This window comes from Salvelinus fontinalis, chromosome 26, assembly GCF_029448725.1.
Source record: "Salvelinus fontinalis isolate EN_2023a chromosome 26, ASM2944872v1, whole genome shotgun sequence".
In the NCBI taxonomy this organism is placed as follows: Eukaryota; Metazoa; Chordata; class Actinopteri; order Salmoniformes; family Salmonidae; genus Salvelinus; species Salvelinus fontinalis.
The window spans coordinates 4,074,348-4,092,023 of NC_074690.1; the positions used below are offsets into that span (position 1 = coordinate 4,074,348).

General features: G+C 45.9%; 1 protein-coding gene across 1 annotated transcript in view; it reads right to left on the reverse strand.

The window, feature by feature from the left end:
- The window catches only part of LOC129824570 (piezo-type mechanosensitive ion channel component 2-like), a 185,795-nt gene that overhangs the window by 153,263 nt on the left and 14,856 nt on the right, over positions 1-17,676 (reverse strand). The window contains exon 4 of the mRNA XM_055884261.1: positions 16,045-16,315. Within this exon, the coding sequence (XP_055740236.1) occupies positions 16,045-16,315 (271 nt within the window). The remainder of the gene's footprint in view (positions 1-16,044; positions 16,316-17,676) is intronic.

The following is a 17,676-nucleotide window of genomic DNA, read 5'->3' on the forward strand; positions in this document are numbered from 1 at the left end:
CCTAGTAGTATGGTGACCACTGAAACACACTGACCTGTTAGTTCTAGTAGTATGGTGACCACTGACCTGTTGGTCCTAGTAGTATGGTGACCACTGACCTGTTAGTCCTAGTAGTATGGTGACCACTGACCTGTTAGTCCTAGTAGTATGGTGACCACTGACCTGTTGGTCCTAGTAGTATGGTGACCACTGACCTGTTAGTCCTAGTAGTATGGTGACCACTGACCTGTTGGTCCTAGTAGTATGGTGACCACTGACCTGTTAGTCCTAGTAGTATGGTGACCACTGACCTGTTAGTCCTAGTAGTATGGTGACCACTAACACACTGACCTGTTAGTCCTAGTAGTATGGTGACCACTAACCTGTTAGTCCTAGTAGTATGGTGACCACTGACCTGTTAGTCCTAGTAGTATGGTGACCACTGACCTGTTAGTCCTAGTAGTATGGTGACCACTGAAACACACTGACCTGTTAGTCCTAGTAGTATGGTAAACACTGACCTGTTAGTCCTAGTAGTATGGTGACCACTGAAACACACTGACCTGTTAGTCCTAGTAGTATGGTGACCACTGACCTGTTAGTCCTAGTAGTATGGTGACCACTGAAACACACTGACCTGCTAGTCCTAGTAGTATGGTGACCACTGACCTGTTAGTCCTAGTAGTATGGTGACCACTGACCTGTTAGTCCTAGTAGTATGGTGACCACTGACCTGTTAGTCCTAGTAGTATGGTGACCACTGTGGTGACCACTGACCTGTTAGTCCTAGTAGTATGGTGACCACTGACCTGTTAGTCCTAGTAGTATGGTGACCACTGACCTGTTAGTCCTAGTAGTATGGTGACCACTGAAACACACTGACCTGTTAGTCCTAGTAGTATGGTGACCACTGACCTGTTAGTCCTAGTAGTATGGTGACCACTGACCTGTTAGTCCTAGTAGTATGGTGACCACTGTGGTGACCACTGACCTGTTAGTCCTAGTAGTATGGTGACCACTGACCTGTTAGTCCTAGTAGTATGGTGACCACTGACCTGTTAGTCCTAGTAGTATGGTGACCACTGACCTGTTAGTCCTAGTAGTATGGTGACCACTGACCTGTTGGTCCTAGTAGTATGGTGACCACTGAAACACACTGACCTGTTAGTCCTAGTAGTATGGTGACCACTGAAACACACTGACCTGTTAGTCCTAGTAGTATGGTGACCACTGACCTGTTAGTTCTAGTAGTATGGTGACCACTGACCTGTTAGTCCTAGTAGTATGGTGACCACTGAAACACACTGACCTGTTAGTCCTAGTAGTATGGTGACCACTGACCTGTTAGTCCTAGTAGTATGGTGACCACTGACCTGTTAGTCCTAGTAGTATGGTGACCACTGAAACACACTGACCAGTTAGTCCTAGTAGTATGGTGACCACTGACCTGTTAGTCCTAGTAGTATGGTGACCACTGTAACACACTGACCTGTTAGTCCTAGTAGTATGGTGACCACTGAAACACACTGACCTGTTAGTCCTAGTAGTATGGTGACCACTGAAACACACTGACCTGTTAGTCCTAGTAGTATGGTGACCACTGACCTGTTAGTCCTAGTAGTATGGTGACCACTGACCTGTTAGTCCTAGTAGTATGGTGACCACTGTAACACACTGACCTGTTAGTCCTAGTAGTATGGTGACCACTGAAACACACTGACCTGTTAGTCCTAGTAGTATGGTGACCACTGACCTGTTAGTCCTAGTAGTATGGTGACCACTGACCTGTTAGTCCTAGTAGTATGGTGACCACTGACCTGTTAGTCCTAGTAGTATGGTGACCACTGTGGTGACCACTGACCTGTTAGTCCTAGTAGTATGGTGACCACTGACCTGTTAGTCCTAGTAGTATGGTGACCACTGACCTGTTAGTCCTAGTAGTATGGTGACCACTGTGGTGACCACTGACCTGTTAGTCCTAGTAGTATGGTGACCACTGACCTGTTAGTCCTAGTAGTATGGTGACCACTGACCTGTTAGTCCTAGTAGTATGGTGACCACTGACCTGTTAGTCCTAGTAGTATGGTGACCACTGACCTGTTGGTCCTAGTAGTATGGTGACCACTGAAACACACTGACCTGTTAGTCCTAGTAGTATGGTGACCACTGAAACACACTGACCTGTTAGTCCTAGTAGTATGGTGACCACTGACCTGTTAGTTCTAGTAGTATGGTGACCACTGACCTGTTAGTCCTAGTAGTATGGTGACCACTGAAACACACTGACCTGTTAGTCCTAGTAGTATGGTGACCACTGACCTGTTAGTCCTAGTAGTATGGTGACCACTGACCTGTTAGTCCTAGTAGTATGGTGACCACTGAAACACACTGACCAGTTAGTCCTAGTAGTATGGTGACCACTGACCTGTTAGTCCTAGTAGTATGGTGACCACTGTAACACACTGACCTGTTAGTCCTAGTAGTATGGTGACCACTGAAACACACTGACCTGTTAGTCCTAGTAGTATGGTGACCACTGAAACACACTGACCTGTTAGTACTAGTAGTATGGTGACCACTGTAACACACTGACCTGTTAGTCCTAGTAGTATGGTGACCACTGAAACACACTGACCTGTTAGTCCTAGTAGTATGGTGACCACTGACCTGTTAGTCCTAGTAGTATGGTGACCACTGAAACACACTAACCTGTTAGTCCTAGTAGCATGGTGACCACTAACACACTGACCTGTTAGTCCTAGTAGTATGGTGACCACTGAAACACACTGACCTGTTAGTCCTAGTAGTATGGTGACCACTGACCTGTTAGTCCTAGTAGTATGGTGACCACTGACCTGTTAGTCCTAGTAGTATGGTGACCACTGACCTGTTAGTCCTAGTAGTATGGTGACCACTGTGGTGACCACTGACCTGTTAGTCCTAGTAGTATGGTGACCACTGACCTGTTAGTCCTAGTAGTATGGTGACCACTGACCTGTTAGTCCTAGTAGTATGGTGACCACTGAAACACACTGACCTGTTAGTCCTAGTAGTATGGTGACCACTGACCTGTTAGTCCTAGTAGTATGGTGACCACTGACCTGTTAGTCCTAGTAGTATGGTGACCACTGTGGTGACCACTGACCTGTTAGTCCTAGTAGTATGGTGACCACTGACCTGTTAGTCCTAGTAGTATGGTGACCACTGACCTGTTAGTCCTAGTAGTATGGTGACCACTGACCTGTTAGTCCTAGTAGTATGGTGACCACTGACCTGTTGGTCCTAGTAGTATGGTGACCACTGAAACACACTGACCTGTTAGTCCTAGTAGTATGGTGACCACTGAAACACACTGACCTGTTAGTCCTAGTAGTATGGTGACCACTGACCTGTTAGTTCTAGTAGTATGGTGACCACTGACCTGTTAGTCCTAGTAGTATGGTGACCACTGAAACACACTGACCTGTTAGTCCTAGTAGTATGGTGACCACTGACCTGTTAGTCCTAGTAGTATGGTGACCACTGACCTGTTAGTCCTAGTAGTATGGTGACCACTGAAACACACTGACCAGTTAGTCCTAGTAGTATGGTGACCACTGACCTGTTAGTCCTAGTAGTATGGTGACCACTGTAACACACTGACCTGTTAGTCCTAGTAGTATGGTGACCACTGAAACACACTGACCTGTTAGTCCTAGTAGTATGGTGACCACTGAAACACACTGACCTGTTAGTACTTGTAGTATGGTGACCACTGTAACACACTGACCTGTTAGTCCTAGTAGTATGGTGACCACTGAAACACACTGACCTGTTAGTCCTAGTAGTATGGTGACCACTGACCTGTTAGTCCTAGTAGTATGGTGACCACTGACCTGTTAGTCCTAGTAGTATGGTGACCACTGACCTGTTAGTCCTAGTAGTATGGTGACCACTGTGGTGACCACTGACCTGTTAGTCCTAGTAGTATGGTGACCACTGACCTGTTAGTCCTAGTAGTATGGTGACCACTGACCTGTTAGTCCTGGTAGTATGGTGACCACTGACCTGTTAGTCCTAGTAGTATGGTGACCACTGACCTGTTGGTCCTAGTAGTATGGTGACCACTGAAACACACTGACCTGTTAGTCCTAGTAGTATGGTGACCACTGAAACACACTGACCTGTTAGTCCTAGTAGTATGGTGACCACTGACCTGTTAGTTCTAGTAGTATGGTGACCACTGACCTGTTAGTCCTAGTAGTATGGTGACCACTGAAACACACTGACCTGTTAGTCCTAGTAGTATGGTGACCACTGACCTGTTAGTCCTAGTAGTATGGTGACCACTGACCTGTTAGTCCTAGTAGTATGGTGACCACTGAAACACACTGACCAGTTAGTCCTAGTAGTATGGTGACCACTGACCTGTTAGTCCTAGTAGTATGGTGACCACTGTAACACACTGACCTGTTAGTCCTAGTAGTATGGTGACCACTGAAACACACTGACCTGTTAGTCCTAGTAGTATGGTGACCACTGAAACACACTGACCTGTTAGTACTAGTAGTATGGTGACCACTGTAACACACTGACCTGTTAGTCCTAGTAGTATGGTGACCACTGAAACACACTGACCTGTTAGTCCTAGTAGTATGGTGACCACTGACCTGTTAGTCCTAGTAGTATGGTGACCACTGAAACACACTAACCTGTTAGTCCTAGTAGTATGGTGACCACTAACACACTGACCTGTTAGTCCTAGTAGTATGGTGACCACTGAAACACACTGACCTGTTAGTCCTAGTAGTATGGTGACCACTGACCTGTTAGTCCTAGTAGTATGGTGACCACTGACCTGTTAGTCCTAGTAGTATGGTGACCACTGAAACACACTGACCTGTTAGTCCTAGTAGTATGGTGACCACTGACCTGTTAGTCCTAGTAGTATGGTGACCACTGAAACTCACTAACCTGTTAGTCCTAGTAGTATGGTGACCACTGACCTGTTAGTCCTAGTAGTATGGTGACCACTGTAACACACTGACCTGTTAGTCCTAGTAGTATGGTGACCACTGAAACACACTGACCTGTTAGTCCTAGTAGTATGGTGACCACTGACCTGTTAGTCCTAGTAGTATGGTGACCACTGAAACACACTAACCTGTTAGTCCTAGTAGTATGGTGACCACTGAAACACACTGACCTGTTAGTCCTAGTAGTATGGTGACCACTGAAACACACTGACCTGTTAGTCCTAGTAGTATGGTGACCACTGACCTGTTAGTCCTAGTAGTATGGTGACCACTGAAACACACTAACCTGTTAGTCCTAGTAGTATGGTGACCACTGACCTGTTAGTCCTAGTAGTATGGTGACCACTAACACACTGACCTGTTAGTCCTAGTAGTATGGTGACCACTAACCTGTTAGTCCTAGTAGTATGGTGACCACTGACCTGTTAGTCCTAGTAGTATGGTGACCACTGACCTGTTAGTCCAAGTAGTATGGTGACCACTGAAACACACTGACCTGTTAGTCCTAGTAGTATGGTGAACACTGACTTGTTAGTCCTAGTAGTATGGTGACCACTGAAACACACTGACCTGTTAGTCCTAGTAGTATGGTGACCACTGACCTGTTAGTCCTAGTAGTATGGTGACCACTGAAACACACTGACCTGCTAGTCCTAGTAGTATGGTGACCACTGACCTGTTAGTCCTAGTAGTATGGTGACCACTGACCTGTTAGTCCTAGTAGTATGGTGACCACTGACCTGTTAGTCCTAGTAGTATGGTGACCACTGTGGTGACCACTGACCTGTTAGTCCTAGTAGTATGGTGACCACTGACCTGTTAGTCCTAGTAGTATGGTGACCACTGACCTGTTAGTCCTAGTAGTATGGTGACCACTGAAACACACTGACCTGTTAGTCCTAGTAGTATGGTGACCACTGACCTGTTAGTCCTAGTAGTATGGTGACCACTGACCTGTTAGTCCTAGTAGTATGGTGACCACTGTGGTGACCACTGACCTGTTAGTCCTAGTAGTATGGTGACCACTGACCTGTTAGTCCTAGTAGTATGGTGACCACTGACCTGTTAGTCCTAGTAGTATGGTGACCACTGACCTGTTAGTCCTAGTAGTATGGTGACCACTGACCTGTTGGTCCTAGTAGTATGGTGACCACTGAAACACACTGACCTGTTAGTCCTAGTAGTATGGTGACCACTGAAACACACTGACCTGTTAGTCCTAGTAGTATGGTGACCACTGACCTGTTAGTTCTAGTAGTATGGTGACCACTGACCTGTTAGTCCTAGTAGTATGGTGACCACTGAAACACACTGACCTGTTAGTCCTAGTAGTATGGTGACCACTGACCTGTTAGTCCTAGTAGTATGGTGACCACTGACCTGTTAGTCCTAGTAGTATGGTGACCACTGAAACACACTGACCAGTTAGTCCTAGTAGTATGGTGACCACTGACCTGTTAGTCCTAGTAGTATGGTGACCACTGAAACACACTGACCTGTTAGTCCTAGTAGTATGGTGACCACTGAAACACACTGACCTGTTAGTCCTAGTAGTATGGTGACCACTGACCTGTTAGTCCTAGTAGTATGGTGACCACTGACCTGTTAGTCCTAGTAGTATGGTGACCACTGTAACACACTGACCTGTTAGTCCTAGTAGTATGGTGACCACTGAAACACACTGACCTGTTAGTCCTAGTAGTATGGTGACCACTGACCTGTTAGTCCTAGTAGTATGGTGACCACTGACCTGTTAGTCCTAGTAGTATGGTGACCACTGACCTGTTAGTCCTAGTAGTATGGTGACCACTGACCTGTTAGTCCTAGTAGTATGGTGACCACTGTGGTGACCACTGACCTGTTAGTCCTAGTAGTATGGTGACCACTGACCTGTTAGTCCTAGTAGTATGGTGACCACTGACCTGTTAGTCCTAGTAGTATGGTGACCACTGACCTGTTAGTCCTAGTAGTATGGTGACCACTGACCTGTTGGTCCTAGTAGTATGGTGACCACTGAAACACACTGACCTGTTAGTCCTAGTAGTATGGTGACCACTGAAACACACTGACCTGTTAGTCCTAGTAGTATGGTGACCACTGACCTGTTAGTTCTAGTAGTATGGTGACCACTGACCTGTTAGTCCTAGTAGTATGGTGACCACTGAAACACACTGACCTGTTAGTCCTAGTAGTATGGTGACCACTGACCTGTTAGTCCTAGTAGTATGGTGACCACTGACCTGTTAGTCCTAGTAGTATGGTGACCACTGAAACACACTGACCAGTTAGTCCTAGTAGTATGGTGACCACTGACCTGTTAGTCCTAGTAGTATGGTGACCACTGTAACACACTGACCTGTTAGTCCTAGTAGTATGGTGACCACTGAAACACACTGACCTGTTAGTCCTAGTAGTATGGTGACCACTGAAACACACTGACCTGTTAGTACTAGTAGTATGGTGACCACTGTAACACACTGACCTGTTAGTCCTAGTAGTATGGTGACCACTGAAACACACTGACCTGTTAGTCCTAGTAGTATGGTGACCACTGACCTGTTAGTCCTAGTAGTATGGTGACCACTGAAACACACTAACCTGTTAGTCCTAGTAGTATGGTGACCACTAACACACTGACCTGTTAGTCCTAGTAGTATGGTGACCACTGAAACACACTGACCTGTTAGTCCTAGTAGTATGGTGACCACTGACCTGTTAGTCCTAGTAGTATGGTGACCACTGACCTGTTAGTCCTAGTAGTATGGTGACCACTGTGGTGACCACTGACCTGTTAGTCCTAGTAGTATGGTGACCACTGACCTGTTAGTCCTAGTAGTATGGTGACCACTGACCTGTTAGTCCTAGTAGTATGGTGACCACTGAAACACACTGACCTGTTAGTCCTAGTAGTATGGTGACCACTGACCTGTTAGTCCTAGTAGTATGGTGACCACTGACCTGTTAGTCCTAGTAGTATGGTGACCACTGTGGTGACCACTGACCTGTTAGTCCTAGTAGTATGGTGACCACTGACCTGTTAGTCCTAGTAGTATGGTGACCACTGACCTGTTAGTCCTAGTAGTATGGTGACCACTGACCTGTTAGTCCTAGTAGTATGGTGACCACTGACCTGTTGGTCCTAGTAGTATGGTGACCACTGAAACACACTGACCTGTTAGTCCTAGTAGTATGGTGACCACTGAAACACACTGACCTGTTAGTCCTAGTAGTATGGTGACCACTGACCTGTTAGTTCTAGTAGTATGGTGACCACTGACCTGTTAGTCCTAGTAGTATGGTGACCACTGAAACACACTGACCTGTTAGTCCTAGTAGTATGGTGACCACTGACCTGTTAGTCCTAGTAGTATGGTGACCACTGACCTGTTAGTCCTAGTAGTATGGTGACCACTGAAACACACTGACCAGTTAGTCCTAGTAGTATGGTGACCACTGACCTGTTAGTCCTAGTAGTATGGTGACCACTGTAACACACTGACCTGTTAGTCCTAGTAGTATGGTGACCACTGAAACACACTGACCTGTTAGTCCTAGTAGTATGGTGACCACTGAAACACACTGACCTGTTAGTACTAGTAGTATGGTGACCACTGTAACACACTGACCTGTTAGTCCTAGTAGTATGGTGACCACTGAAACACACTGACCTGTTAGTCCTAGTAGTATGGTGACCACTGACCTGTTAGTCCTAGTAGTATGGTGACCACTGAAACACACTAACCTGTTAGTCCTAGTAGTATGGTGACCACTAACACACTGACCTGTTAGTCCTAGTAGTATGGTGACCACTGTGGTGACCACTGACCTGTTAGTCCTAGTAGTATGGTGACCACTGACCTGTTAGTCCTAGTAGTATGGTGACCACTGACCTGTTAGTCCTAGTAGTATGGTGACCACTGACCTGTTAGTCCTAGTAGTATGGTGACCACTGACCTGTTGGTCCTAGTAGTATGGTGACCACTGAAACACACTGACCTGTTAGTCCTAGTAGTATGGTGACCACTGAAACACACTGACCTGTTAGTCCTAGTAGTATGGTGACCACTGACCTGTTAGTTCTAGTAGTATGGTGACCACTGACCTGTTAGTCCTAGTAGTATGGTGACCACTGAAACACACTGACCTGTTAGTCCTAGTAGTATGGTGACCACTGACCTGTTAGTCCTAGTAGTATGGTGACCACTGACCTGTTAGTCCTAGTAGTATGGTGACCACTGAAACACACTGACCAGTTAGTCCTAGTAGTATGGTGACCACTGACCTGTTAGTCCTAGTAGTATGGTGACCACTGTAACACACTGACCTGTTAGTCCTAGTAGTATGGTGACCACTGAAACACACTGACCTGTTAGTCCTAGTAGTATGGTGACCACTGAAACACACTGACCTGTTAGTACTAGTAGTATGGTGACCACTGTAACACACTGACCTGTTAGTCCTAGTAGTATGGTGACCACTGAAACACACTGACCTGTTAGTCCTAGTAGTATGGTGACCACTGACCTGTTAGTCCTAGTAGTATGGTGACCACTGAAACACACTAACCTGTTAGTCCTAGTAGTATGGTGACCACTAACACACTGACCTGTTAGTCCTAGTAGTATGGTGACCACTGAAACACACTGACCTGTTAGTCCTAGTAGTATGGTGACCACTGACCTGTTAGTCCTAGTAGTATGGTGACCACTGACCTGTTAGTCCTAGTAGTATGGTGACCACTGAAACACACTGACCTGTTAGTCCTAGTAGTATGGTGACCACTGACCTGTTAGTCCTAGTAGTATGGTGACCACTGAAACACACTAACCTGTTAGTCCTAGTAGTATGGTGACCACTGACCTGTTAGTCCTAGTAGTATGGTGACCACTGTAACACACTGACCTGTTAGTCCTAGTAGTATGGTGACCACTGAAACACACTGACCTGTTAGTCCTAGTAGTATGGTGACCACTGACCTGTTAGTCCTAGTAGTATGGTGACCACTGAAACACACTAACCTGTTAGTCCTAGTAGTATGGTGACCACTGAAACACACTGACCTGTTAGTCCTAGTAGTATGGTGACCACTGAAACACACTGACCTGTTAGTCCTAGTAGTATGGTGACCACTGACCTGTTAGTCCTAGTAGTATGGTGACCACTGAAACACACTAACCTGTTAGTCCTAGTAGTATGGTGACCACTGAAACACACTGACCTGTTAGTCCTAGTAGTATGGTGACCACTGAAACACACTAACCTGTTAGTCCTAGTAGTATGGTGACCACTGACTTGTTAGTCCTAGTAGTATGGTGACCACTGACCTGTTAGTCCTAGTAGTATGGTGACCACTGAAACACACTGACCTGTTAGTCCTAGTAGTATGGTGACCACTGAAACACACTGACCTGTTAGTCCTAGTAGTATGGTGACCACTGACCTGTTAGTCCTAGTAGTATGGTGACCACTGAAACACACTAACCTGTTAGTCCTAGTAGTATGGTGACCACTGACCTGTTAGTCCTAGTAGTATGGTGACCACTGACCTGTTAGTCCTAGTAGTATGGTGAACACTGAAACACACTGACCTGTTAGTCCTAGTAGTATGGTGACCACTGAAACAGACTGACCTGTTAGTCCTAGTAGTATGGTGACCACTGACCTGTTAGTCCTAGTAGTATGGTGACCACTGAAACACACTAACCTGTTAGTCCTAGTAGTATGGTGACCACTGACCTGTTAGTCCTAGTAGTATGGTGACCACTGAAACACACTGACCTGTTAGTCCTAGTAGTATGGTGACCACTGACCTGTTAGTCCTAGTAGTATGGTGACCACTGACCTGTTAGTCCTAGTAGTATGGTGACCACTGACCTGTTAGTCCTAGTAGTATGGTGACCACTGAAACACACTGACCTGTTAGTCCTAGTGGTATGGTGACCACTGACCTGTTAGTCCTAGTAGTATGGTGACCACTGAAACACACTGACCTGTTAGTCCTAGTAGTATGGTGACCACTGAAACACACTGACCTGTTAGTCCTAGTAGTATGGTGACCACTGAAACACACTGACCTGTTAGTCCTAGTAGTATGGTGACCACTGTAACACACTGACCTGTTAGTCCTAGTAGTATGGTGACCACTGACCTGTTAGTCCTAGTAGTATGGTGACCACTAACACACTGACCTGTTAGTCCTAGTAGTATGGTGACCACTAACACACTGACCTGTTAGTCCTAGTAGTATGGTGACCACTGAAACACACTGACCTGTTAGTCCTAGTAGTATGGTGACCACTGAAAGACACTGACCTGTTAGTCCTAGTAGTATGGTGACCACTGACCTGTTAGTCCTAGTAGTATGGTGACCACTAACCTGTTAGTCCTAGTAGTATGGTGACCACTGAAACACACTAACCTGTTAGTCCTAGTAGTATGGTGACCACTGTAACACACTGACCTGTTAGTCCTAGTAGTATGGTGACCACTGACCTGTTAGTCCTAGTAGTATGGTGACCACTGACCTGTTAGTCCTAGTAGTATGGTGACCACTGACCTGTTAGTCCTAGTAGTATGGTGACCACTGACCTGTTAGTCCTAGTAGTATGGTGACCACTGACCTGTTAGTCCTAGTAGTATGGTGACCACTGACCTGTTAGTCCTAGTAGTATGGTGAACACTGACCTGTTAGTCCTAGTAGTATGGTGACCACTGACCTGTTAGTCCTAGTAGTATGGTGACCACTGACCTGTTAGTCCTAGTAGTATGGTGACCACTGACCTGTTAGTCCTAGTAGTATGGTGACCACTGACCTGTTAGTCCTAGTAGTATGGTGACCACTGAAACACACTGACCAGTTAGTCCTAGTAGTATGGTGACCACTGACCTGTTAGTCCTAGTAGTATGGTGACCACTGTAACACACTGACCTGTTAGTCCTAGTAGTATGGTGACCACTGAAACACACTGACCTGTTAGTCCTAGTAGTATGGTGACCACTGAAACACACTGACCTGTTAGTACTAGTAGTATGGTGACCACTGTAACACACTGACCTGTTAGTCCTAGTAGTATGGTGACCACTGAAACACACTGACCTGTTAGTCCTAGTAGTATGGTGACCACTGACCTGTTAGTCCTAGTAGTATGGTGACCACTGAAACACACTAACCTGTTAGTCCTAGTAGTATGGTGACCACTAACACACTGACCTGTTAGTCCTAGTAGTATGGTGACCACTGAAACACACTGACCTGTTAGTCCTAGTAGTATGGTGACCACTGACCTGTTAGTCCTAGTAGTATGGTGACCACTGACCTGTTAGTCCTAGTAGTATGGTGACCACTGAAACACACTGACCTGTTAGTCCTAGTAGTATGGTGACCACTGACCTGTTAGTCCTAGTAGTATGGTGACCACTGAAACACACTAACCTGTTAGTCCTAGTAGTATGGTGACCACTGACCTGTTAGTCCTAGTAGTATGGTGACCACTGTAACACACTGACCTGTTAGTCCTAGTAGTATGGTGACCACTGAAACACACTGACCTGTTAGTCCTAGTAGTATGGTGACCACTGACCTGTTAGTCCTAGTAGTATGGTGACCACTGAAACACACTAACCTGTTAGTCCTAGTAGTATGGTGACCACTGAAACACACTGACCTGTTAGTCCTAGTAGTATGGTGACCACTGAAACACACTGACCTGTTAGTCCTAGTAGTATGGTGACCACTGACCTGTTAGTCCTAGTAGTATGGTGACCACTGAAACACACTAACCTGTTAGTCCTAGTAGTATGGTGACCACTGAAACACACTGACCTGTTAGTCCTAGTAGTATGGTGACCACTGAAACACACTAACCTGTTAGTCCTAGTAGTATGGTGACCACTGACTTGTTAGTCCTAGTAGTATGGTGACCACTGACCTGTTAGTCCTAGTAGTATGGTGACCACTGAAACACACTGACCTGTTAGTCCTAGTAGTATGGTGACCACTGAAACACACTGACCTGTTAGTCCTAGTAGTATGGTGACCACTGACCTGTTAGTCCTAGTAGTATGGTGACCACTGAAACACACTAACCTGTTAGTCCTAGTAGTATGGTGACCACTGACCTGTTAGTCCTAGTAGTATGGTGACCACTGACCTGTTAGTCCTAGTAGTATGGTGAACACTGAAACACACTGACCTGTTAGTCCTAGTAGTATGGTGACCACTGAAACAGACTGACCTGTTAGTCCTAGTAGTATGGTGACCACTGACCTGTTAGTCCTAGTAGTATGGTGACCACTGAAACACACTAACCTGTTAGTCCTAGTAGTATGGTGACCACTGACCTGTTAGTCCTAGTAGTATGGTGACCACTGAAACACACTGACCTGTTAGTCCTAGTAGTATGGTGACCACTGACCTGTTAGTCCTAGTAGTATGGTGACCACTGACCTGTTAGTCCTAGTAGTATGGTGACCACTGACCTGTTAGTCCTAGTAGTATGGTGACCACTGAAACACACTGACCTGTTAGTCCTAGTAGTATGGTGACCACTGACCTGTTAGTCCTAGTAGTATGGTGACCACTGAAACACACTGACCTGTTAGTCCTAGTAGTATGGTGACCACTGAAACACACTGACCTGTTAGTCCTAGTAGTATGGTGACCACTGAAACACACTGACCTGTTAGTCCTAGTAGTATGGTGACCACTGTAACACACTGACCTGTTAGTCCTAGTAGTATGGTGACCACTGACCTGTTAGTCCTAGTAGTATGGTGACCACTAACACACTGACCTGTTAGTCCTAGTAGTATGGTGACCACTAACACACTGACCTGTTAGTCCTAGTAGTATGGTGACCACTGAAACACACTGACCTGTTAGTCCTAGTAGTATGGTGACCACTGAAACACACTGACCTGTTAGTCCTAGTAGTATGGTGACCACTGACCTGTTAGTCCTAGTAGTATGGTGACCACTAACCTGTTAATCCTAGTAGTATGGTGACCACTGAAACACACTAACCTGTTAGTCCTAGTAGTATGGTGACCACTGTAACACACTGACCTGTTAGTCCTAGTAGTATGGTGACCACTGACCTGTTAGTCCTAGTAGTATGGTGACCACTGACCTGTTAGTCCTAGTAGTATGGTGACCACTGACCTGTTAGTCCTAGTAGTATGGTGACCACTGACCTGTTAGTCCTAGTAGTATGGTGACCACTGACCTGTTAGTCCTAGTAGTATGGTGACCACTGACCTGTTAGTCCTAGTAGTATGGTGAACACTGAAACACACTGACCTGTTAGTCCTAGTAGTATGGTGACCACTGACCTGTTAGTCCTAGTAGTATGGTGACCACTGACCTGTTAGTCCTAGTAGTATGGTGACCGCTGTAACACACTGACCTGTTAGTCCTAGTAGTATGGTGACCACTGTAACACACTGACCTGTTAGTCCTAGTAGTATGGTGAACACTGAAACACACTGACCTGTTAGTCCTAGTAGTATGGTGACCACTGACCTGTTAGTCCTAGTAGTATGGTGACCACTGACCTGTTAGTCCTAGTAGTATGGTGACCACTGACCTGTTAGTCCTAGTAGTATAGTGACCACTGACCTGTTAGTCCTAGTAGTATGGTGACCACTGACCTGTTAGTCCTAGTAGTATGGTGACCACTGAAACACACTGACCTGTTAGTCCTAGTAGTATGGTGACCACTGACCTGTTAGTCCTAGTAGTATGGTGACCACTGAAACACACTGACCTGTTAGTCCTAGTAGTATGGTGACCACTGACCTGTTAGTCCTAGTAGTATGGTGACCACTGAAACACACTGACCTGTTAGTCCTAGTAGTATGGTGACCACTGACCTGTTAGTCCTAGTAGTATGGTGACCACTGACCTGTTAGTCCTAGTAGTATGGTGACCACTGACCTGTTAGTCCTGGTAGTATGGTGAAAACTGACCTGTTAGTCCTAGTAGTATGGTGACCACTGACCTGTTAGTCCTAGTAGTATGGTGATCACTGACCTGTTAGTCCTAGTAGTATGGTGACCACTGACCTGTTAGTCCTAGTAGTATGGTGACCACTGACCTGTTAGTCCTAGTAGTATGGTGACCACTGATCTGTTAGTCCTAGTAGTATGGTGACCACTGAAACACACTGACCTGTTAGTCCTAGTAGTATGGTGACCACTGAAACACACTGACCTGTTGGTCCTAGTAGTATGGTGACCACTGAAACACACTGACCTGTTAGTCCTAGTAGTATGGTGACCACTGACCTGTTAGTCCTAGTAGTATGGTGACCACTGAAACACACTGACCTGTTAGTCCTAGTAGTATGGTGACCACTGACCTGTTAGTCCTAGTAGCATGGTGACCACTGACCTGTTAGTCCTAGTAGTATGGTGACCACTGAAACACACTAACCTGTTAGTCCTAGTAGTATGGTGACCACTGAAACACACTGACCTGTTACTCCTAGTAGTATGGTGACCACTGACCTGTTAGTCCTAGTAGTATGGTGACCACTGAAACACACTAACCTGTTAGTCCTAGTAGTATGGTGACCACTGACCTGTTAGTCCTAGTAGTATGGTGACCACTGACCTGTTAGTCCTGGTAGTATGGTGACCACTGACCTGTTAGTCCTGGTAGTATGGTGACCACTGACCTGTTAGTCCTAGTAGTATGGTGACCACTGACCTGTTAGTCCTAGTAGTATGGTGACCACTGACCTGTTAGTCCTAGTAGTATGGTGACCACTAACACACTGACCTGTTAGTCCTAGTAGTATGGTGACCACTGACCTGTTAGTCCTAGTAGTATGGTGACCACTGACCTGTTAGTCCTAGTAGTATGGTGACCACTAACACACTGACCTGTTAGTCCTAGTAGTATGGTGACCACTAACACACTGACCTGTTAGTCCTAGTAGTATGGTGACCACTGAAACACACTGACCTGTTAGTCCTAGTAGTATGGTGACCACTGAAACACACTAACCTGTTAGTCCTAGTAGTATGGTGACCACTGAAACACACTGACCTGTTAGTCCTAGTAGTATGGTGACCACCACTTTCCCTGCGGTGGTGATCAGATTCCCAATGATCTCCTTCACTTTGGACGCCACGTCAGCGACGCGACCCAGAATCTTCATCTTGGTGCTCTCCTCTTCCTCCTCTTCTTCCTCCTCCTCTTCCTCCTCCTCATCTTCCTCCTCCTCCTCCTCTTCCTCCTCTTCTCCGGCCTCGTACCCAGCCTCAAAGTTTTCATCCATCAGGGCATTGTCATCAAGGCTAAGATTTTCCTCTTCCACCTGGTTGGTAGACAGAGAGTTCAAAGTTCACAGACAGTGTGCCTAAACGATTCAAAGCCAATCCAAAATGGATACATACTTGTTCCTGCAAAAACCAGCACCTGGTTCTAGACACACTGCAGTGCACAGGCGTTTATTTTTGTATTTCTTTCAACAATTCAGTGTATAAAGAAAGGGATGGCCAAACCTCTTCATGGAGAACTACTGGTTAGAGTTGGCCAAACCTCCTCTTTGAGAACTACTGGTTAGAGGTGGCCAAACCTCTTCATGGAGAACTACTGGTTAGAGGTGGCCAAACCTCTTCATGGAGAACTACTGGTTAGAGGTGGCCAAACATCTTCATGGATAACTACTGGTTAGAGGTGGCCAAACCTCTTAATGGAGAACTACTGGTTAGAGGTGGCCAAACCTCTTCATGGAGAACTACTGGTTAGAGGTGGCCAAACCTCTTCATGGATAACTACTGGTTAGAGGTGGCCAAACCTACTCATGGAGAACTACTGGTTAGAGGTGGCCAAACCTCTTCATGGAGAACTACTGGTTAGAGGTGGCCAAACCTCTTCATGGAGAACTACTGGTTAGAGGTGGCCAAACCTCCTCATGGAGAACTACTGGTTAGAGGTGGCCAAACCTCTTCATGGAGAACTACTGGTTAGAGGTGGCCAAACCTCTTCATGGAGAACTACTGGTTAGAGGTGGCCAAACCTCTTAATGGAGAACTACTGGTTAGAGGTGGCCAAACCTCCTCATGGAGAACTACTGGTTAGAGGTGGCCAAACCTCTTCATGGAGAACTACTGGTTAGAGGTGGCCAAACCTCTTCATGGAGAACTACTGGTTAGAGGTGGCCAAACCTCTTCATGGAGAACTACTGGTTAGAGGTGGCCAAACCTCTTCATGGAGAACTACTGGTTAGAGGTGGCCAAACCTCTTCATGGAGAACTACTGGTTAGAGGTGGCCAAACCTCTTCATGGATAACTACTGGTTAGAGGTGGCCAAACCTCTTCATGGAGAACTACTGGTTAGAGGTGGCCAAACCTCTTCATGGAGAACTACTGGTTAGAGGTGGCCAAATCTCTTCATGGAGAACTACTGGTTAGAGGTGGCCAGTTTTCTCCAAGGGAGGGTCAATTGTGATGACATTTCTATATTTCTCAGTATTTTAGAACTAATTGCTTATTAATCTATACACTAAGTGTACAATTTTGGGGGGATTAAAAACAATGTTTCTTGCCCATGATGTATTTCTCAGAGTTATTAACCTCACAATAAGCCAGATTCAAGTAACTTATATTGTGGTGCTGAAACTTGAAGATGTTTAAACCAGGCAGATTTTAGGGAAACACGTGTGAGCTTCTCTC